At 49.6% G+C, this 23,141-nt stretch overlaps 1 protein-coding gene across 1 annotated transcript in view; it reads right to left on the reverse strand.

Annotated features, from left to right (window-relative positions):
• TUBGCP5 (tubulin gamma complex component 5) overlaps nucleotides 1-23,141 on the reverse strand; it is a 1,250,274-nt gene that overhangs the window by 160,032 nt on the left and 1,067,101 nt on the right. The window contains exon 21 of the mRNA XM_069636613.1: nucleotides 1,822-1,910. Coding sequence (XP_069492714.1) covers nucleotides 1,822-1,910 — 89 coding nt within the window. The remainder of the gene's footprint in view (nucleotides 1-1,821; nucleotides 1,911-23,141) is intronic.

Here is a 23,141-nt window from a genome sequence, read left to right on the forward strand (position 1 = left end):
GAATCAGGGTGAAGGGTGGGCCGTGGTAGAAAAGATAGTGCTGGAGGCATCTCCCAGTCAACACTTGCACCTCTGGGAAATGTGTCTATCACAGGATTCTGTGAATGGGAGCCAAATGTGCTGAAGACGGTCTGGGTGGTTTGTGAGCTGTCGCCGATGATGACTTTGGTCTGTGGCTCATAGACGGAGTAGCTGTGGACGTCGATGAACGCTGTTTCTCCGACGAGTGTGTCAAAGACAGAGGTTTCAATGTAGTCGTGAACGTAGTTGCTTTAGGCATAGACGATAGTCTACAGGGCTGCCGACAAGGTGGACAAAGTGGTTGGCGTTGCAAGCGCTGACAGAGTGGTCGACGAGGAACAGTCGGAGTGCGAGACTTGGGTCCCTTTCTCATTTTCTTCCCCACAGAAGATTCCTCATGCGACCTTGACCTCTTAGAAGAGGGAGTATGTTCCAGGGGCCTGGCAGTTCTGGCAGAGGCATGACAGGGGACCGAGGTCAAGTCAGAGGCGCCAGCAACCTCATCCAGCCATGTCACCAACCTGCAATGATGGTCCTTGCATGTCTTAGATGAAAAGGAGTGGCAGATGGAGCAGGTCTTCATGTCGTTGTCTGGATAAAATAAATATAAGCACCTCTCATGGTGGTCTTCCCCACGTAAACATTTTTTAGGTGACATTTAGCACAAGCCTTGAAAAGGCTTTTATTCTTAGGGTCTGCCATCACAATGGTTGAGGACGGCCTCAGATGTGTAAAAGACGACTTTACACGGTCTGGAAGATCCGTTGATGGTCGGGACCTTCACCAGCAGTCCCTGGAATGACTAAACTTGAAGAAACAATGGAAAAAGGTTTTCAATGGTAGGACAAAACTTCAAGATTTCAAAGAGTGGAAATATGAAGACTCCCAACACTAGAATGTGTGTTAAAAATCTGAAGATGGCCAGCAGGGGTGCAGCTAAGGAGGACTAATGTCATTGACTGGGGCAGTATGACCCAAAGAAACAGCAGTAGGCTCTATAAGTGACAAGCAGTTTTAAGCTTTAAAGCAAAACTGATTTAATATTACAGAGGAGTCCTAGCCTGACGACGGGAATATTCAATGAGCATGTGAATCCATGAAAAAGCCAATGCTGGAGAAGGAATGACACAGTTAAGTCTTAGGCGACTGATTGGTTGGCAAAGGTGGTTAAGCCTATAAGGCTATGAGACTGTTACAAAGGTCTCTTGCCAGATATGCTCAGAGAGGCGCAATCTGCAATAAACGAAGGAGAGTCTTCTTAGCCTGAGAACTGTAACACAGGTCACATGGGGGCTCATCACCAGAACGTGCCCCTTTACTTAAGATGGAAAGATGCGCTGCAGGCTATAATGTCTCACTTGGGTAGGATTAACGGAATTGTATAGTCATAACATGGTACTGTTTGGTCATGTCACTCAAGGCCAGAGGATGTGCTGTTAGGAAGCGCCTTGCTAATGTACTTAATTAAATATACCTTACTGACTTTTCTAGATGAACCTCACTCTGTAAAACCCTATATAAATCCCAAGAATTCCGTGCTCGGGCCCCTTTCCAAGACAGGGGTTGCGCAATGCCTGTTTTCCTGTCCGTTTCTGCACAGCTGTATATATGTAAATAAACCTGACTATATCTTTGCTGCTTGGGTTGCTTATTGGAATTAGTTGCTGGTTTCCACAGTACTTTGTACAACCAGCTGGTATCCTATTGTCAGTGCAAGCATTTCACATTGTGGCAGCTGAACTCTCATAAAATGAGCATGAACCATGCATTGAGTACCTATGCTGGTCGATCATGACTTACTTCCAAGCTCTCAAACCAGCTTGCCAACGATCCGCAAACATCAAAGTAATGTTCAGCATCTTCATTATAGCTTCCTTTACAGAACTAACCTAAAAATTTGAAACAAAAATAAAGTACATTTAGACCTAAACAGGCTTTAAAAAACGTATTTCTTTGAATACATTGCATTATGTATATATGGATTCACAAAAGGTATGTATACCAACAAACACTCAGCAAGTGTTGAAAAACATGCATGTTCCAAGGAGGCAACAAGACAGAGACTTATGTGATCATTTTGAAGTCCCACAAGCTCAAATTCATCGCCTGTTTTATTGTGCCTTTCTTTGCTTTGCTTGGCCTTTAAACTCAAAGAGATTGAAAACAGTGTAGTGTCACATGTGTAGGAGAATATAGGGAGACTTGCCGATAGCCAAGTAGTAAACAAATGAGTGGTTTCTTACTCAAGGGAGCCAAAATTATCTGTAGAATGAAATTGCACCCTATTGTTCTGTCAAAGCCTTTAGATTTGCTGAAAAAATGGCATATGAGGGGGCCCCTTTCAAGATTTGTGAGAAGGGCCAAACTACTTTGTAAGAGTGCCTAGGATTAGCAATATCTGTGCCCTATGACGAGATCCACAGCTTTTTTTTAATACTTAATATTTGCGTTTTCTCAACAACAAAAACATACCAGAAGTCTGATTCCCTCCCGGTGCCACTGGCAATCACAGAAATTCCAAACAGAAAGCAGAAAGCACAATCGCAGAAAATCAATATCAACACAGTCACTGGATCATACACCGTTATCAGTCTGCAGTTGTAATCAGATATTGAATATATGGGCCCCAAATCTCTGGGGTACGAGCATGTAGGGCCAAAGTCTGGATTAAGGCAGTCTCAGTGTCATAGCAATAGGCAACATCCTGAAGCCACCCCTCCCCCAAGAAATGGCCACTCTCCTGCTTACCACTTCAAGCAGTAGTTCAGCCAATCGTCTCAGCGCTGGCTGCAGGGCCCTTGTACATCCCAGCAAGGCAACGATAGGATCAAGCTCTAGCGGTTTCCCAATTATCAACAAGATTTGTGCTAACACCTCCACTCAGAACCTAGAGACCCGTGGGAACTCCCATGCCAAGTGGAGAAAGCCTGCCGGAGTGAATGCACACCTAGCGCACGCGGCCGGGGTAGTGGGAAAGTGTTTGCGAAGCCTAGCCGGGGAGTGATAAGTCTGGTTAAAAAGTTAAAATTAATTAGCTTATATTCAGAGGTTACTTATCCTTTCTGGGTTTGCGTCAGCACACAAGCCCAGTTCTCTGATCTGATGGGGGCCCCCAGGGCCACCTCCCACCTCCTCCGCGGGGCTTCTCCCTCCCACAGTGTGCCCGCCACCAGTCTGCGATAGATTTGCGAGACCATGCGGCCCTCCCCTACGATTGGATCACCCCCTGAAACAGAGGCCACGCCGGAGACTGCGCCGGGAACGTGGGAAGGAGGTCTTTAAGCGCAAGCCGAAATCGGAAATACAGAAAGACATCCAGCGCCGAGTTACCCCCTCGCTTTCTCGCCTGCCGGACTGTAAGGATCAACCTCTCTATGAAAAGATTGCAGAGGGTCTCGATTCCCAGTTTGCTTGCCCACTGTAGATAAACCCGTTCGCTAGAGATTCACAGCCTGGGGATGTGCCGTGCCGGTATGAGGGGGGAATACAGACTATGGATGCCTGCCTTCCCCGCCATCTTTTTCCAAATTGCACAGGTGATCCTGACAATATTTCTCGTTTTAGGCGATGTCCTAGATTTCCCAATGGCCACCGCCGACAAGAGGGCGGGAGACACCAGAGCCCTTTCCACCTGCACATGCGGTCTCACAAATTGTGTAGTGTACCAATACCCAAGAAACAGTGCCTGCGCAGCCCAGTAATATTGTTACAGTTCGGGCAGCGCCATTCCCCTCTTCGTCATTGGTTGTATCAGTGTCGTGTACGCTACTCTAGCTGGTTTCCCGGCATACAGCGGATCTAGAATAAGCCCTTTCAACCTCTGAAAAAAGGCACCCGATAACAGTAAGGGGACGTCAATGAAGAGATAAAGGAATTTGGGAAGAATAATCATTTTAACCAGAGAGACACGCCCAATTAGCGTGAGCAGGAGCCGCTGCCATCTCACCACAGGCTCTTGAAAATTCCCAATGACCCTCCAATAATTGTCCCGCTAGAGCTCGTCTCAGTTGCAGGACACCAACACCCCCAGATATGGGACTCCTGCGGTCTCCCACCTCAGGCCGAACTCATCTGCGAAAGCCCTGGTCTCCTCCGTGATGGGGAACACCACTGACTTATTATGGTTGATTCTCAAATCCAAGAAAACCCTATACCTCAGCACTTCCCTTATCAGGCATAGGTTATCCATTGGGTTATCAATGAAGAGGGCCACATCATTCGCGTACAACGATATTATCAATCTGTGTGGACCTAGACACAATCCCCTCGGAATATGTCGATCCCTCAGGATCGGTGCCAATGGCTCCATTATGTTTATGTTTATTGAATTTATATAGCGCTTTACGCCAAAGCGCTTACAAGGGCAAATATAAGTGGAGAAAGAGGGCACCCGTGCCGGGTCCCCCTCCCCATCTCGAAGCCGGCAGGTCTCCCGCGGCCCACCACTATTCTCGCTGATGAGCCAGCATAGAGGAGAGACACCAATCTGATAAAGTTTCATCCTCTGGAGTACCGCAAACGAGAAGGGCCATTCGACTAAGTCGAAGGCCTTCTCAGCATCAAAAAACGCTGTGATCGCCTGGGACGAGGAATCAAGCGCCCCAACAACCCTGAAGAGAAGGGGGAAGGGCGAAAGAGATGTTGCACCCGGGAATAAAACCAGCCTGGTCAGCTAGCATTAGGCCAGGCATCAGAGGGAGCAGCCTTTTCGCAAGGACTTTAGCATCTTTCTTGTTATCAACATTTATTAAAGAAATTGGCAGGTACGAGGCACAGTCTTCAGGTGGTTTACCCTGTTTGTGTATCAGCACTATGTTTGCCTCACGCAGTGTCAGGGGCAAAGTCCCCGTCGCCAGCGATTCCTCGTACACCCTGAGGAGCAGAGGGGCCAGAATAGGAGCATAGGTCTTATAGAACTCTCCCGGTAAGCCATCAGGACACAGACTTAGACCCCTTGATCGCAGCTAGTATTTCTTCCAGGGAGATCTCTCGGTTAAGAGGCTCTTGAAAGGATGCCTCCACCCAGAGAAGCTCCACCCCTTTTAGATAATCACGTAGGGCCTCCGGGTCCCCCCCCCAGAGTACTGGGATCCGTATAGTTGCCAGTAAAAGGTTTGAAATACCACCAGCACCCCCGAATTTTGCCCCTCACCGTATTGGTGTACCTGATGGCCGCGGGCTAGAAACTGAATCTCCCGGGCTGCATTCACTCTGAACCTATCTAGCTCCTCACAGAGCCGCGCCAGCGTCCGAGAGTCCGCTGTTGCTGCATATTCCCCCTCTAAGTCCTTTATCCGAGATTCCTCGGCCGTGAGTTCCCGCCTGATATCTCGGAGAATCCCCTTCTCCTTAGACATGCATAACCCTCTGATATAGTACTTGAGGCTTTCCCAGAGTACCCCCATGGTGGAGACGGAGCCCTCATTACTTTGAAGATAGGCCTGGATTTCATCCTGCAGTTCCTGAAGGAATACTGGGTCCTGTAGTGCGCCCATCTTAAATCTCCAGGAGTGGCCTCTCCGCCCTCTCCCCAGTCTACATTCCAGAAGCACAGGGTAGTGGTCCGACAGAGTGCGTGGGAGTATATGAAAGTCGTCCCGTTGGGGCCCCCTTTCCAGGATACCAACAGGTAGTCTAGTCTAGAGCTGGATCCATGAACCCAGGAGTGATATGTATCGTCCTGGACCTTCTGGTGTTGGTGTCTCCATGCATCAATAAGGTTATATGCTGCACAGATTTCTCTGACCTGCATGCTTGATTTAGTCGAGGCACCCCGGTTCACCCCGGATCTATCTTGTGTGGTATCCAACACTGTATTCAGGTTCCCCCCTCCCCCAAACAATGGTTGCACCCCGACAGCTCGCGAGTTGCACCATGACTCAATCGAACGCATTAGGGTTGTCCAGATTAGGTCCATAGGAGTTCACCAGAGCCACTGTAACTCCCTCAAGAACCCCATACACCAGGAGAGCTCGCCCCTCATCGTCTCTTGCTACTGATATCAGGTGAAACTTGACCCCCCGGGCTATCAGGACAGCCACCCGTCTGCCATAGAAAGAGTAGGAGGAAAAGTATCTGTGGCACCCCCAGTTGGTACCGCATTTGCGCTCAGAGGATGGAATAAGGCAAGTCTCCTGAATAAGGGCCACATCAACTTGGTGCCTCCTAAGGTATTGCTCGACCTTCAGGATCTTGGAGGGGATATTCCCGCACCTAATATTCCATGTAACTACCCGAAACCCCACTGCCTGCCAGGGCGCACATGTTTTGAAGACTGCTCTCGCCCATCCACTGGCTCGTTCTCATGAAAACTGTCGTGTGGTTGGTAGCGGTAAGACACACTGCAGGGAACTGTACCTTCTTCAACCAGAACAACCCCATAACTCCCCTCCCACCCCCGAAACCCTCAACCTCCTCTAATCCTGTCCCTCACTCCTCCTTTACCCCGAACCTCCCCGACCACCCACCCACACGGGCAACCCCCAACCCGCCAGTTATTCCTCTCCCCCTAACACCCCAACCATTGGTCCAAAACATTGCTGTGCATGGGCCGTTAGTGCCCAGCTAAGCATGCAGTGCTCCACCACCAATTGGCGGTATATAAAAAAACAGAGGCAAACTATCTGATCATTTCGGTGTCAACCGTCAGCACACTGCTATTCATATAGCTCCCTCTCAGCCATTCTATCTGGGTCACATCATCCCGGATCTGCCCAGTCATCCCGGTCCCGATCGCCTGCACGTGGTGTTGGGTTGTTGTGGGGGACTGTCTGCCGATCTCATCTAGAAACAAACTTGCCGCCTCAGGTGATGTGAAAAACAGTGTCCGCCCTCCGTGCTGGATACAGAGTTTGGCAGGGAACAACATGGAGTATTGGTTGCTATGGTCTCTTAGTCATCTCTTGACCCCTGCAAAGGATCGCCGCGAGGTCTGCACTGCCGCAGAGAAATCCGGATCTATTTGGATTTTGTCCCCGTCATACTGCAGATTTCCTTTTGTTCTGGCCAGGCACAGAATCGCATCCCGGTCCCCATAATTAAGGAGGCGTGCAATGAAAGAGGGGGGTGAGGGGGGGGGGAGGTGCACCATGTATCTTGCGAGCTGCAGGTATACGGTAGGCTCTTTCCACCATGAACAGTGGGAACTGCTCAGTTCCCCCGATGAGTTCCTTACATAGGGCCTCCACAAACTCCTCTTTATTGAACTGGCCGTGTCTTTTTAGCCACCACTGCCTTAAATCTGCACCTCGAGGGATGACACTCTAGCTACCAGCGAGGCCGGACCATCCTCCAGCCTGGATACTCTATGCTCTACCTCATCTAGTCGGTTGCTGTGTTTGTCCAATCGATGCTGAAGGACGTCGACCTTGGAGGAGAGCGAGTCAGTTTCGAGTCAAGGCCGCCAATGCCCACCTTCAGGTTGAGGAGTATCTCTCTGATGTCCACCTCCGAGATCATAGGGGCCACCCCTGCCATCTCTCCCGCAGGTTCTGATGCCTCCGCCTGATGTTGTGGCCTGGATGACATGGAGGGCGCCCCGCCCTTCGAAGGTGATCGATCTTGCCCATATTGCGGGGGGATCCCTTGACTCCAGGAGCGGGAGAGTCAGCAGGAGGCACCCCGGCCGTGGGTCTGGACTTGATGAAGGCGTGGATCCTCGCTGGGACCACCGGCGCAAATGATGATGCTCAGGCGATCTACTGCAACACACATCTCATGCCTTTTTGTGCTGCACGTCCCTGCAGGGCCCAGGTAGTGTCTGTCGAGTGGGGCCCACAGGGTCAGCGGGCTCCTTATTGGAACCCCAGCATTGCCTCAAGTGGTAGGGATCCGGGGGGGAGCCAGGCCACCCCCCCCACTCCGAGAGAGAGGACGGACCCGTGCCGGGGTTGTACCGAGCGGGCTCGTAGGCCTAGTGCAGGGTCTATTCGGCAGGGTCGTAGGGATCCTGGAGTCGTCCGCTGGCCTCCGATGTGGTGCCAGGTGGGGGCAGGACAGCCAGGACAGTCCCTTGCTGCAAGAAGGAGGTTGCACGCCACACGGCGTGCCCAAGTATATTACAGGGGGCCCGTGGCAAGCAGTCAATTATCTGCGGGGACATTGTAAAGTGAGCACTGGAAGGAACATTGTTAAACGTGTGTGATGAAAGACACGAGTGAAGCTAAATTGCTGGTGAATATTTGAACATTAAAAGAAAAGATACAATACCGTTGACAGAGTGGTCCAGCACTGTGAATGTGCTCAATCAAAGGTCTCTGTACAGTAGCTTGCCCAAAGAAAATAAAAACAGAAGATCAATGTGAAGTGTAAATTGTATGAAGTGAATTGAAGTGGTCCTGCGACGATTTAAGCAAAACCCATCGCACAATCGAAAGTCTTCGATTCTGGTATAAAATGGGGATTTGAGCCCAGACAAGGGGGGTCCATGGTCCGACCCCAAACGAGGGAGACCAAATTGTGGACATTGTAGAAAAGGGGACTGAGCCCAGACGAGGGGGACTCGTGGTCGGAGCCCGAAGGAGGGAGCCCAGTCTTGAACTTGTGAAAGTGAAACCTTGAAAAAGGAAAGGAACTTATGTGTTTTGTTTGCTGCATCAGACCCTCTGCATTAACAGACTGTCATTGAGAGCAAGACTTTGGCGGAAGGCCCTGATGCCTATGTGTTGAACTGTTCCCTCGTAGCCAAGAAGCTAGAGTGTGTGCAAAGCCCTCACGTGCTGCCTTGCTCCGTGCTGAAAACGTGGGTAAGGGCAACTATCTGCTCAACTATTTCTGTCTTCGGCTGGGGCCTCCCTCTGGAACAGCATCCCTGCCACTCTAAAACTTGAGGAGAACCATCTCCGGTTCCGGAAGCACCTCAAGACCTTCCTCTTTTCTTCTGCCTTCGCTCCCCCTCTCCCCTGCTGATCTGTTCTCTCTTGGCACCGTGCACCTGGCCACCCTCTGTCTTTTGGGCCCAGGTACCTGCTCATCCTGCCACCCTCCCGCACTGCGTCCGGGCCACCCCTTGCACTGGGGTCTGTATCTGTACCCATACAGCCCCCCCTTTTTCTTCCTGCACTTATCAGACCTACCCTGTCTGCTGCCTTAAAACCTAGCACTTGCAAATTGCTGGCTGTATTACCACTGTTTGTTGCCTTTATTATTTATTTATTGTTATTTATCTGTTTCTCCTCTGCTTCGCACTTTCCACCTCTCCCCCCTTCAATACACTTTTCCCCTCCCCCCTCTCCCATGCACTTGCTCGTTCTCAATGTCACTGGGCCTAGTAAGATCGCTGTTTTGTTCTCCCCTGTTCCCCTCCCTTGCCTTGTCGCGCTCTGAAACACTTGTGTACGAGCGTGATAGAAATAAAATATCAATCAATCAAAACTATCCTGACATATCCTTTCTTGAACACTTTTCTTTTGCATACCTGGTTATCCCACACCATTTTGTATTTAGAAGTAAGGAATGGCAATAGGTTTATTAGTATAGGCCCTTTTATTTTGACAAGACTCTACTAGGACTGCGTTATTATTTGATGGCCGTAGTTTGCTCCCATCCTTAGATCTAGGTTTAGATAGCCGTTCTACCAATCCATTTAAGTTCAGTAAACAACCCTTGAACTGTGATCACTTGTGTCTGTCTTCACGGTTTGAAACCATGTCTTCCTTACATGTCCCAGAGGGAAGAAGTGGAAAAACATGTGCTGGAGTTAGATCAGCAGTATAAACATGGTGGTGCCAGAAGGGTCTATAGACAGCTTCAGGTAGCTAAGTCTGAGTTTAAGGCGATTTGGGCATCAGATGTTTCTAACAAACTGCTTTAAACGACAGTTTCAAACAAACTGCTTTAAACAAAGCAGTTTTATTTTTGCATTTCGAAACAAAGCCTCACGCCTCCTTGCATACAAATTGAAGGCCCAGATGGCTAAAAATACTATTGTTCAGTTACGGGATGGTAGTGGCCGGCTAGCGGAGGATGAAGCTTCTAAAATGCGTACACTAGTGAGGTAGTATATGCCCTTATTTAGTGAAGACACCTGGGACAGAGAGGCTCAAAAAGATTTTATTAGCAAGGAATATTTACCTTCCATATCAGCAGAGGACCGACAGAGTTTAGACAGCCCAATCATATTGAACAAGGTTACTCGAATCATCAGGCCACACCCTAACAATAAAGCTCCTGGACCTGACGGCTATTCCGCTTTCTTTTATATGAAGGAATAAGTTACTTACCTGTAACTCCGGTTCTCCAGCATTGGTATCTTTTATAGATTCACATGCTGTGAATATTCCTCGTCGTCAGGCTGGGAATCCTCGGTAACAGAGAAGTTTAAAGAAAGTGCTCTATTACAGTCATTTTGGGATCATACTGCCCACAGCCAAAAAGAACACCTCCCTTAACTTCTCTCCTGTCGGCCATTTTCAGATTTGGCAAGCGCAAGTGAGTGGCAGTAAGAGCCAAAAGACGGACCATGTGGGGTAGGTGGGAGGGTTGCATGTGAATCTATGAAAGAAACCAATGCTGGAGCACCAGAGTTACAAGTAAGTAACTTATTCCTTCTACAGCATTGGATCCTTCATAGATTTACATGCTGTGAATAGATTACAAAGCAGTATTAGAAGAATACATATAGGCTCAGGCAAGCTCCCAGCATAACTTACCACTGGAGACTTCCTAACCTCACGCAAAAAGGTTCAGCAGAACCGACTGGCCGACTCTAGACTCTTCTGTGGAAAGTCTGTCGACACAGTAGAACCTGGTGAATGTATGCTCCTATCTCCAAGTGGCTGCACGGCAAATGTCAGGCATCGGGATTCCGGAGACGAAAGCAGTGGTCACAGCCACTGCCCTGGTGGAGAGCGCCCAGGGCCTTCCCAGGAAGCGGCCTGGCCGCCTGTTGATGGCAGAATGAGATGCAGGCTGTAATCCATCTTGAAATGGAGGACTTTGAGAGAGCTTTCCCGGGCCCAGACAGTCCAAACTAAGTCATTCCGTACAGCAGATCAGCTGTTTGTTAACAGCTGATCTGCTGTACGGAATGACTTAGTACGTGCCACATAGTACTTGAGGGCGTGCACTACATCCAGTGTGTGCAAGGACCGCTCTGCTGGAGACGTCAGTATGCCTAAGATTAGGGGCACAACCAGCCACTGGTTGAGATGGAAAGAGGATGGCACCTTAGGCATAAAGGTCGGGTTAGTATGTAGAACAGTCTTATCCTTGTGAAACGTCAAATAGGGCTGTTTTGAGGAAAATGCCTGGATTTCAGCCAATCGCCTGGCCAAGGTTATTGCCACCAAGAACGCCGTTTTCCAGAAAAGATGCTTAATGGATGCTTGGTGCATGGGCTCGAAAGACAGCTTCATAAGCCTTGTGAGTAGCACATTTAGCTACCACGATGGTGCTGAGCGACGGACAGGTGGAAAAGATCGGAACAGCCCACCAGGAAAAACCTCCTTCACCAGCCGGTGAGACCAGAGGGATGGTACCCCTGCGGAGAGGTTGTAGGAACAAAGGGGCCAAACCTGGTTTGGCATGCAGAGACAAACTCTAGAAGGACCTTTCCAAAAAGAAACTGCGAAAAAAGTAGACTGGGTCCTGTTTTCATAGAGGGGGCTCAGACACCATCTTGAAAAACATGGCTCCCGCTATTTAACGCTACCGTTGTTCGCAGTCAGGAAAAATCATGGTAGTTTGTTGTAAAACCACTGCCACCAGCCATTTCGAGAGGAAAGGGTAACATTTGACTGCTACATGAGTTTCTAGACACAGGGGATACTAAGTAACCCCTCCAGCACTCTATTGTAAGATAGGTTGTGCTGGGTCTAGCAATTTGGAAAGACTAGTAAAATCCATTTCACTTTACTTTCTCTGGGAAACGGTAGTTTATCCCAGAGAAGGTATTTAAACCTTGGGATAGCCTAAAAGGCTTCCCTGTGTCACTGCACTGAGGGTGCTGTGTGACACAAATGAAAAGATTATGCCTATGGAGTTGTCTAAAACTCCATAATCAAAGAATACAACAGTAAAACACACAACAAAATACATGAGAGAGTGGGCAAGAAAGGCTCACACTCTCTCCAGGGAAAAAAATCAAGTCCTCAAAATCCAGCAAAGTTGCTGGGGGTCTCTAAGGTGAAGGGAATTAGCACATTTATGAGAATTATCTCTAACAAGGACCAAACCCAAAACTGCCTTACACTTGACAGAGATATGCCCAGTCCATGCGATCAAATGCTTTTTCTGTATCTATAGATAGCACAGCCAATTCCTGGTCGTATCGTCTTGCATATTCAACCTACGAACGTTATCAAATGTCTGGCGCCCTGGGCTGAATCCTGTTTGATGCAGCTGGACTATGCTGGGGAGGATGTCTGCAAATCGGGCCACAAGGACCTTAGAATGGATTTGAGAATCATTATTCAACACTGCAATGAGCCGATAAGATGTACAGAGGGTGGGATCTTTATCCGGCTTACCAATGCATGTTAACAGGGACTCGCCTCATGGGAGGTGAGATTGCTCCAGTATCATTGAAACTATTCAAATGGTTAACTAGGTGGGGTGCAGGGAGATCGACACATTTCTCCGGTGTTAGGTCTTTCATAGATTCACATACTGTGAATATTCCCAGTCGTCAGGCTGGGAGTCCTAGGTACCATAGAGACGTTTAAACTTAAACTGAACATTTTCTGTCACTTTTGTGTGCTCTATTACAGTAATTTTGGGTCATACTGCCCACAGCCAATAGGAACACCTCCCTTAACTCCTCCCCTGTCTGCCATTTTCAGATTTTTATACCGCAAGTTAGTATAAGGAGTCCTCATAAATCATCTCTTGAATAGGTCTACAAATAATTTTGGATTTTAACATTATTTCCACGACGTCTACTCAACGACCGGCGTTGGCGACGACAGTGCTAGCTCGTTCCCGCTGCCGGAAATCTTCAACAAAGCTTTGTCTGCGCAATTGGGCATACCTCATGGCTGAATCCACGAGGAAGAGCCTGTTCAAGGTCTGTGCTCGCTATGGACTGAAGAATGTCTAATCTTTGAGTGTCCCTGCTACCAGGAGGCATTGTTGTCTCAGAGCCAAGTCCATCCCAATAGGAAGAAGAAGAGGAAGCACATCATGTCACCGCCATCGTCTCCAGCACACAGGACATCACCTTCAAGAAGGCAATCCAGCCCACCGGGGGGTGAGGCAAGCCTGATCAGACTACCACTGTTTCCTCCTTTGCATTCATCTCAGGCACAGGACAGTTTGCCTTTCATGCAGCCAGTTCTATTGCTGCTTCCACAGGGAAACATGTCACTGGACATTTAATCCATATTAACCAATCCAACAACGGCTGCCTGTACCAGCCCCGGTCAGTTTGCCTCCTAGGTGACAGCATGCAGATGACCCCGGGCCCTCCAGGGAGGTAGATGACATCCCTCGACCTCGCAGTAGGGACGAACACTGGTCAGTACTGTGAAGGATGTCCGAAACTGGAATAGACACTGATCCCGACCAAGTTGGATGACAGGATTTCCACTCACACTTCCCACACTGACGAATTTGAGGATTTCATCGCAGGTGATGGGGGAACCAGATGACATTCCACTCAGGGACTTGCCCCCTCAGGAGGTAGGGGCCTTCCATATGCTCGTGTACAGGGCGGCCAAGATGTTTGGCCTTGCGCCGGAGGAGCAGCGGAAGGAGTGTGCTACACAGGCACAGAGAACAGCACAGGAAATCTATCATGTCCATCCCTCTGTTGGAATACGTCTGATAGGATGGCCTGATCATCTTGGCGCACCCTGTAACTGCCCCGGATAAGAAAGGCTAGTTCAACAAAACGTACAGAGCCCCAGAGAGCGCTGCCGCCTGCCTCTGCACCCAACCCATGCCTGACTCTTATCTCTGCTGCTGCCAGGAAAAGGTCAGCTAGCCCATCGTCATTCTGCTCTGTCCCTCCAGACAAGGAAGGCAAGCACCTCAACGCCTTCAGTAAAAAAGATCATTACCACTGCGGCCATGACTATCAAGGCGACAAATGCAAAGGCCATACTTGTACGCTATGATTACGAACTATGGGTCAAGATGGGTCCCCTGCTAGAGTTTCTGTCAGATAACAAGAAACAAGAGGCCATGGACATCTTCCATGAGGGTGAATTGGCGTCAGACCATGCCATCACTGTCTGTGGGCATCGCCGATGCTGGGTTTCGCCAGCTAGGAAATGGAGCGGTTCTACGCAGGCAGGTTTTGTTCAAGGCCACAGACTTTAGACCCGATGTCCAGTCCAGGGTCGTTGAGATGCGTTTTGACAGATTTGGCCTTATTGGGAAACACAGTGGGTGAGGCCTTGCAGTCCATAAAACGGACACAGAAACCACTTGCTCCTTGGGCACACTACAGCAAAGGCTGCAAAAGAAGGTCTCAGAGTCCCTCTATCGGCACAAACACAGCCCATTGACCTGTTCTTGGGTGGATGGCCCCCGGTAGAGCCTCAACCACGCTTTTGCTCACTGCAGAGGGACGCCATTACCTCTATTTCTAAGTTTAAGTAACTTAGGGTTGGTCATACTAAGTTACCTAGGGTTATCCAGATGTGGACACCTTGCTCTCTGTGCTCAGAGAGGGACAGCTCCACCTCCCTGATGAGGCCCGACTAGGGAATGAGAATGCGTCGCCCATGCTCCTCGGCTGGGGAAACCTGCTCGCGAACCTCCGGCACTTGGTGTTCGCCGCCATCGCGAATAGATCGATATGGGGATTGCCCCATCGACAGAACAGGAGATCCACTTGATCCTGCCAAAGCTCCCACTCGTGGCACGAGCGCAGCACCCTGCCGAGTGAGTCGGCGATGGTGTTCTTTATTCCTGCCAGATTGAAGGGTACCAGGAACATCCCGTGGGCCACGGCCCAGCGCCACAGATCCTGCGCTTACTTGGATAGGGCTGGGGATCTGGTGCCCCCTTGCTTCCGGATGTAGAACATTGTGGTGGTTTTGTCAGTGAAGACTCTCACCACCTTGCCCTTGAGGGACGGAGGAACGACCTGAGGGCCCAGAACACGGCTCGGAGCGCCAGGACGTTGATGTGTAGTGACCACTCCTCCGGGAGTCAAAGGCCTCTTGCGTGGAGATCTCCGGTGTGCGCTCCCCATCTTTCCAGGGAGGCGTCCGTCGTTACCGTCTCCTGATGTGCCGGGGTCTGGAAGTCCATACCCGCTGCTTGATGCACGCGGTTGCCCCATCACCGGATCGCTTGGCGGAACGTCTCATTGAGGGAGATCTTGTCTTCGAAGCTGACCGCTGCTTGCATCCAACGGGCGTCGAGGAACACCTGCAGTGGCCACATCCGCAACCTGCATAGGCGTACGAGGTAGATGCACGATGACATCATGCTGAGTAGGGACTTGATGGACCTCACCTTTGCCATTTCCATGGTCAACAGCCGTTGTACCTTGCCCAGGATGGCCTTCGTCCTTTCCTCCGACTGTGAAGCCAATCACGCCACTGCATCAAGTCTGGCTCCCAGGAACAGGGCGTGTTGCGACGGTACCAAGTGGGATTTCACGAAGTTGATCGAGCATCCCAGATCCGTGAGCAGTCGGACGGTCTTCGCTGTGTGATCGACAGCGAGTTCTCTTGACTTTGCTCGGATGAGCCAATCGTCCAGGTAGGGGAATACGTGGATCCCCTGCAGGCACAGCCGCGCCGCCACCGGTGCCAGGCACTCAGTGAAGACCCTCAGTGCCGACTTCAAACCGAAGGGTAGGGGCCTTGAATTGGTAGTGTCGCCCTTGGACTACGAATCGTAGGAACTTTCGATGTCCTTTGTGTATGGGGATGTGGAAGTAGGAATCCTCCAAGACCAGCGACGACAGGAATTCGCCCTCCTCCAGCTGTCCCAGCACGTGTCGAAGGGTGACCATCCGGAACCTCCGGGACTTGATGTATTTGTTGAGGCGGCGAAGGTCCAGGATGGGTCGCCAACAGCCGGTCTTCTTTTGGACGAGGAAGTACCGCAAGTATACTCAGGCGCCCCACAGCCTCTTTGAACGAGTTCTATCACGCCCTTTTTTAGCATTGCTCGTACCTCCAGAAGCAGTTGTGGAACGTGGTTTACCTTCCTGCCCACGGGTGGGAATCAGGGACACATTCTTTGGAATTCCAGAGTGTGCCCGTGGGCCAGGGTATCTGGCACCCAACAGTCGGTGGAGATGGACTCCCACACGCTGATGAAATTCGCCAGCCGGCCTCCCACCGGGGCGCTCGGGTGGGGGCCTGACATCACGGCCGGTTCAGTCTTACTTCGCCGAGGCCTTGCCACCTTGGCCTCCTTGGCGATGATGACGGTATCCTCCGGCCTTGTTGCGGCCTCTGTAGGCTTCCTGCGATGAGGAACGGGCCGCCTGGCGGTACAACACGGAACTGCCGCCGAAAGGACGGGCGTCGTTGATGGAGAGAACCCAAGGCCAGGGTTGTCTCAGTGTCCGTCTTGATGGCCTGCAGTGACTCGTCCACTGCCTTGCCGGACAGGTTGTTCCCGTCGAAGGACATGTCCAGTACCCTGGTCTGCATGTCCTGATGGAAATCGGTGGCCTTGAGCCAACTGCGTCGGCGAAGGCAAACGCCGTTGCCCATCTGGCGAAAGCCGGTGTCGGCGATGTCCGTGGCCACCGTGATGGCGTGGTCCGAAGCCACCTCTCCTTCCTGTAGCATTTCCAGGGCTTCCGCCCTCTTGTCGTCTGGGAGGAAGTCCAGGAGAGGAGCGATCTTGAACCACAGCTCCCTGTTGTAGCGTGCCACGATCACGAGGGCGTTGGCCGCTTTAATGGTCATCGCCGCCAATGAGATGACCCATCGTCCCATGGCGTCCGGCTTCTTCCCCTCGCCGTCCGGTGGGGAAGTGGAAGTTGATGCCGTCACCCCTGCTTATTTCTTCTTGGCCGCTGCGGAGACCACTGAATCCAGGGACGGCTGTGCTATGAGGCACATAGGGGCGGAGTGTGGGACCCAGTACTACTTCTCGTACCGGTCCCTCTTCGCAGGAGCCTTCAGCAGTGCCAGTCCCTCGTCCCAGATGTCGTCCAGTAACGGGACTGCGAGGACAGTCTTCCTCTTGGCCACCCTTCGTTGGTAGAGGAACCCCTCCTTCTTCTGTTCTTTGGGGCAAAGCTGGAAGAGCTCCGATGCCCTGGCGATCATGGCATGGAAGGAGCCAATTTCGTTGGGGGGGGGGGTCCGGGCAGGGGGTGATGGGAGGAGCGTCCCATCGTCACCACCGTCGTCCGTCCCCGTTGTCGCCGTCTCTGTTCCCGTCTCATCCCTCGGTGGAGGGGATGGCGGTGAAGGCTGGAAAGGAGGAGGATGGGTTCGCCTCCATTTGTTTGGTGGGCCCCACTGGGTCGTCCGCTTGGGGTAAGGGAAACCTTGTCCTTACCTCCGTACACATGGTCTGTATAGCCATCAAGATTGCTCCTGAATTGTCCTGTGGCATGGGCATCGGTTGCGACGGCTGGGGTGCGGGTCCTCCGTTTCCTCCGCAGCCCATTGCTCCTCGTCGGCCCCACCGTTGCTCTCTTCGTCAGCCTCGTCTGAATCCCACCCGTAGGACCTGATTTCCTCAAACTTCTTGTCCAGGATCTTTTGGACGCTCGCCAGCTCATCCTCGGAGGTGGTATCTGTGTCTGTAATGGCCATCGTGCCCACCCTCTTTCTCCTCCCGGGGCTTCACAGGGGTCTTCTTGATAGGCTGAAAAGATGATTCCCTCCAGGCTGGCAGGGAAACTCTAGGCCGACAGTCACCTCCACTGGGGTAGCCTCCACAGGCTTCGCCAGGGCCGCCATGACTCCTTCGATCGAGACCTTGGCCGGGTGAATCAGGGCCTTCACGACCCTGGGTGTGCCTGAGGCCTTCACTTGAGGGGGGAGGGTCGCTGCCTCGCTCCTTCTCGGCTGTCTCTGTCGGGATCAACCGGGGCTTCTCCCGAAGCTTACCCGGGTTCTCAGACTTCCTCTTCACCGAGCCAGAGCGTTGGCTCGTGGATGATGGCATCAGTGACATTGCACCCTGCCTGGCAACCAAGGAGCCCGAACCATTGGCGCTCCCGGTGCCCGCGGACTCGCAGTGCTTTGCCTTTTGTTGGGCCCCGTCGCCGGAGTGCCTTCAAAGGTCTTAGAAGACCGCTCAGACGACGACGTCTTCTCACCTGCTGCTGGGCTCTTCCCCGGTGAGTCGAGTACGACGATCCCTCATTGTCCGGTTGGACATGTTCTTACAGAACGCAAAGTCCTTCTCTACGTGCGATTTGTCGTCGTGAAGGCAGTAGAGGCACCGGGAGAGCTCATCTTCCTTGAAGACATTCTGTAATCCACATCCAGGGCAGCTCCTGAACAGCTTGGATCCTGGCGTCATGTTCCCCTTGTCCTGGGCCATGACCACGCGGTGTTGGCCTCGAAGATCTTCCGGAATCCTCCAAGAAGTGAGAACTCGATGAAAATTCGCCCTTGAAGGGCATAGAAAAATTCCGAAACGGGTCCGCGTTGATCGGAAGTAGAAGCGGTGGAGCTTGAGGCTCGATTGACCGAAAATATAAGAGTAAACTCTTTGAAAAAACGCAAAACGCAGTAAAAGCTTGAGAGCCATAGCATGAGGACTCCCAACACTTGAACATGCAGTAAAAATCTGAAGATGGCTGCCAGAGGAGGGGCTTAGGTAGAGGGCATACATTGGCTGGGGGATAGGGGCAGTAAGACACAGAGACCATCGATTGGTTAGTAGTAGAATGACAGTTCAGAAACAGAACTGAAACTCTTTTTTTCTTTACTGAGGATTCCCAGCCTGACGGGGAATATTCATGAGCATGTGAATCCAAGCCAGACCCCATGCTGGAGAAATGATCAGTTCAAGGCCCTTTCATCCGGCCTGCGGTCTGCCCCGCGGGTGTTAACCAAATGCCTTTACACCAGTGGTGGTGCACTTTGGCTGGCTTCAGGACTGAAGACTGCCTCTGGCGCCCGAGTGTCTGGGGTGGGCAGGAAGTGAGGGTGGTGGCCAAAACTCCTTGTGCTTAGTCTCCTAGGAGACCCAAATGCACTCTGGCGTGATTGGCTGGCTGAGTGTCCTGCAAGGACAGCCACCCTGCTGGGTGAGTGGCATCTACGCTGGAATTAATGGGAGGAAACTGGATAAAAGGTGAGTCTCTTGGCTTGGAAGGCAGAGTCCACCACTGGAACGAAACAACCAAAGACGAGCTTGAAGAGGATGGCTGCTGCAACTCCTGGACCGTTGGTTTGCCCGGTGAAGCCCTGCTGCAGGTCTGAATCGCCAAGTTCACCTCGACAGAGAAGCCCTGCAAGGACGACTTCTCCCTTTGAGTTGGTGGGACCAATTAACTTGACACTAAGCCACATGGATACCATTCTCAGAGCTGGTTGTATTTTCCTCAGAGTGCTGCAGGAAACCGAATAACCAGGGAGAGGGACACCAGTTTATGTGCTTGACTACAGCTACCGGAATTGAAGATTTGCTATTTGCCAGCTTTTCCACCAGTACCAGTGCAGGAGTCCCCCGACATCCTCCCTCTTGTCCCCGCTACTGAGGCTCAGGAACAGACGTCTTCAGCTGCATCTTTTTCTTCATTGTAAGGTACTGTGAAAACCCGACCGAGAGAACTTACCTCTCACTGCGAAAGTGCATAAAACTATGGCGACTTACAGGCCTAGTCAGCTTGTGACCCAACATATGAATCTTTCTTTCACGAACTTAAGACTTTTCAGTTTAACTACCAGAACTGCTTTATCCTATACAAGACTTTAGCCCATTGACTTTGGCCTAAAGTGACTCCTTGCTGAAGTACCGCTTAGCCCGCTTGCAAACGCTGAGCAAAAGTGAACGTTGGAATGAACTTTCTGCATTTTGGACTTTGTTTACCAGAAAGCACTCGGTGCATAATCTGCTTGTCACGCCCCTGGAGGGGCCATACTTCCGGTACTCTAGATCTGGAGTTTGCTCGCGCACCTGCGTGCGCACCCTGCAAGGAAGTACCTTGCTGAAGTACCGCTTAGCCCGGCGTGTCCGGGTGTTTGGTACGGAACTTGTTAGGAGACTTGTTTTCATATTTTGTTTGTTTTGTTGTATTTTTTTTTAACTTATTTATTTATAATTGTGTTGTGTTGTGCTGTATTAACCTTCTAGTTATATTTGGAACATCCTGTGTGCATTTTAAGTTATTTTAAGTTGTTTTTTATTTATTTTTCTTTCTTGAGAGCCGTACTGGCTCGTGTGTAGCTTATGCTTTGGAAGCTATACACCTTGACAACGTGTATGCCCAACAACAATACGGCATACGCTAGCTTAGTGGATAAATCAGTAATGGCGGGAGGGTCAACAAAACTGTGCGTCTCTAGCACGGCTATCATCTTACCCCCGCCGCTCTGACTAAATCTATTAGACCTTCTGTTTCTAATAAAAGTCAAAAGGCATTTCAGTGGAAAGGACCTCCCATAAGTGAAGCGTTAAATAAAGCCTCCTTTTTCACCCCTAAGAGAGCAGGCAGAGGAGAGACCAAACTTACAGTAGCGGCAACTGTGTCACCAATGCCTCAAGTAGTATCCGATATTACCATTCTAGACCCCGCCGTTAACTCGATGGGAGCTCAGGATGCTGAAGGCCTCTCTAACACTAATGTAAACGCCTCTCAGAAAAATGTGAATAGTACTGTGATTGACAGTTTAGAAGCTGGGAACCTATCATTGTATGCTAGTCAATGTGAATCGCCCATCACCATTTGCAGCAATCAATCATTTCAAGGTGTAACGCATTATGGAGTGAAAGCTAACTTAGAGGAGTCCTCTTCATGTTCAGCATATGTACACCCCACCCCAAGACAATGGCCGATGAATCAACCATTTATTGATGTTTCGACACATTTAAATGTACCCTGTCCAAACATGCTAGAAATTACCTTATCAGCAATAAACACATTATTGACTTTATTCAAGTTAATGGAAAAATTAGACAAGAAACTTACAACACAAGCAGGCCAAATCAATGCTATACACACCTGGATATCCATACACAAGACCAGACACCGGTTATACCTGAAAGCATATCCAAACAAAGTTGTGTACCCTTGTTTCCAGAAATTATTCGGCCCATTGACATCACAAACAATGAACCAATAGTGGTCATTAAGGAAGCGTCATGGATAAGCATTGATTAGGATGTTAACCAGGAGGTGAGCCCCGATTGTCAAATAAGAACTGAAAAGCAGGTCACTAAGAAAACAACAAAACCAACATCCCAGATCATAGCAAAAAAGTTCTAAAACAATCCTTAATAAGGAAATCAAAGAACATGCCAGCAACAAAGATATCTAAAAACCGAAATAAGATTACCACATTTTTTAATACACTTGCCACAGTTAGCAACCAACATAACAAACAACTGAGTGGTGATCAACCCAGAACTGACGAATCAAATCCGGAAGTGATTCAGACTGAAACTAGGACGGGAAGCCAGCAGGTCTCTATGAATGCTATGCCTAATAAAAATACTCCTAAAAATGCTAATGATCCTATTCAACACTCCCCACTAAATGATTTGGTGCAAGCACTTGAATCTAATGATAAGAGTGCGTCGAATTGTCAAGAAGTGAAAGGGGCGGTTGAGGTAACCTCTACCAATATGGCAGTGTTTCCACCACCCGATGCTATAGAATTAATGAAAAAAATGATCGACTCGTACTTAGCAGATGAGGAGAAACCTTTAGCACGGGTCTCAATAAATGTGGATACAACTTTAGAGACTGGAACCCAACCGCCTAGAATAGATAAGGCAAGACAAGGCTCACAAGGCATCTTTGGGGTTCAAAATAAAACCAGGTGGCAGACCCAAGAAATAGAAAGAGAGCGGACAATACAGTTTGAAAAAGAGCCAGCTTTAAACAACATGGCGCACCAAGATTGTGAAAATCAAATGCACAATCAACCTGAAGGTATGACAGAGCATGAACTACCTTTTTATCAAGCCAGAGATCAGGCCTACTCGCATGCAAAACCTTCACCACTTCCCTATAAACAAGCCCTATTGAAGGCCCCTGAACCTTTAAGATCCACAAATAATCATACTCAGGCACATAATCATCAGCTGAAACAACCTCAACTTAAGCCTAGTCCTAATTGTCATTCGTTAATAATGAAATGTCGGGGAGGACAGTTCAATGTTTGATTTAAATAGAGAAAGTGTACTAAACATTTTTGCAGATGTTTCTGAGTTAGAGTCAATAACATCTAGAGATATTGAACTGATACAATTTGTTGCAGGAAAGAACCTCACAATAATAAGATTGTGGATACCCTCTGGTTTGGTTTGCAATGTTATATGGAAAGCAAAATTGCGGCTCTTTGATATGGGTTTTCTGATGGCACAGGATTCAGAAAGAATACACAATCAAAATATACATGCTATTTATCCAGCTTCTAGACCTTTAGAGAAATCAGATCATAGAGCAAGATTGCAATCCAACTCTTCTGCATTTTCCAGAGCATAACTAAATGATGATCAGGTTCCATTGCAAATCACAATGGGTTGTTGGAATACACAAGGCCATATTCATCTAGAGGCATCGTTAAAAACGCTAACCATAGACTTTGATGTACTAGCATTCCAGGAAACCTGGTTACTTGTAGCACCAATATGGGACAATTATGTGGTTTCATTGATCCCGGCAGTCAAAGGACTTAGGGGCAGACCAGCTTCGGCCTACTAGTTGCAACTCGCCTGACATCAGGTTTTAAGTTGGAGCCCTGGCTACACTATGGTAGTTTTTTTACAATTAGTAAAACTAACCAGTTCAACTGGAACTATTGGCTTGATAAACATTTACCGAAACCCTTATGGAATATCGGATGATATATTCTACTCAAAATTATCTGGTATGCAAATAATTGCACTAACTAATGAGGTAATATCTACATTTGTAGTAGGTGATTCCAATTTGGATCTCAACAACCAAAAAAAAACAGGCCTGCAATCTAAGGAGGTTCAACGGTGGTTTGCCTTTATGTCTGAAAGAGCATCTACTCTTGCGAATGGTGCAATCTCAGGCGATGTACCGGCCCAAGCTACACGGCATC

The sequence above is a fragment of the Ambystoma mexicanum genome, chromosome 7p (assembly GCF_040938575.1).
Source record: "Ambystoma mexicanum isolate Mex_15411 chromosome 7p, UKY_AmexF1_1, whole genome shotgun sequence".
NCBI classification, from domain to species: domain Eukaryota; kingdom Metazoa; phylum Chordata; class Amphibia; order Caudata; family Ambystomatidae; genus Ambystoma; species Ambystoma mexicanum.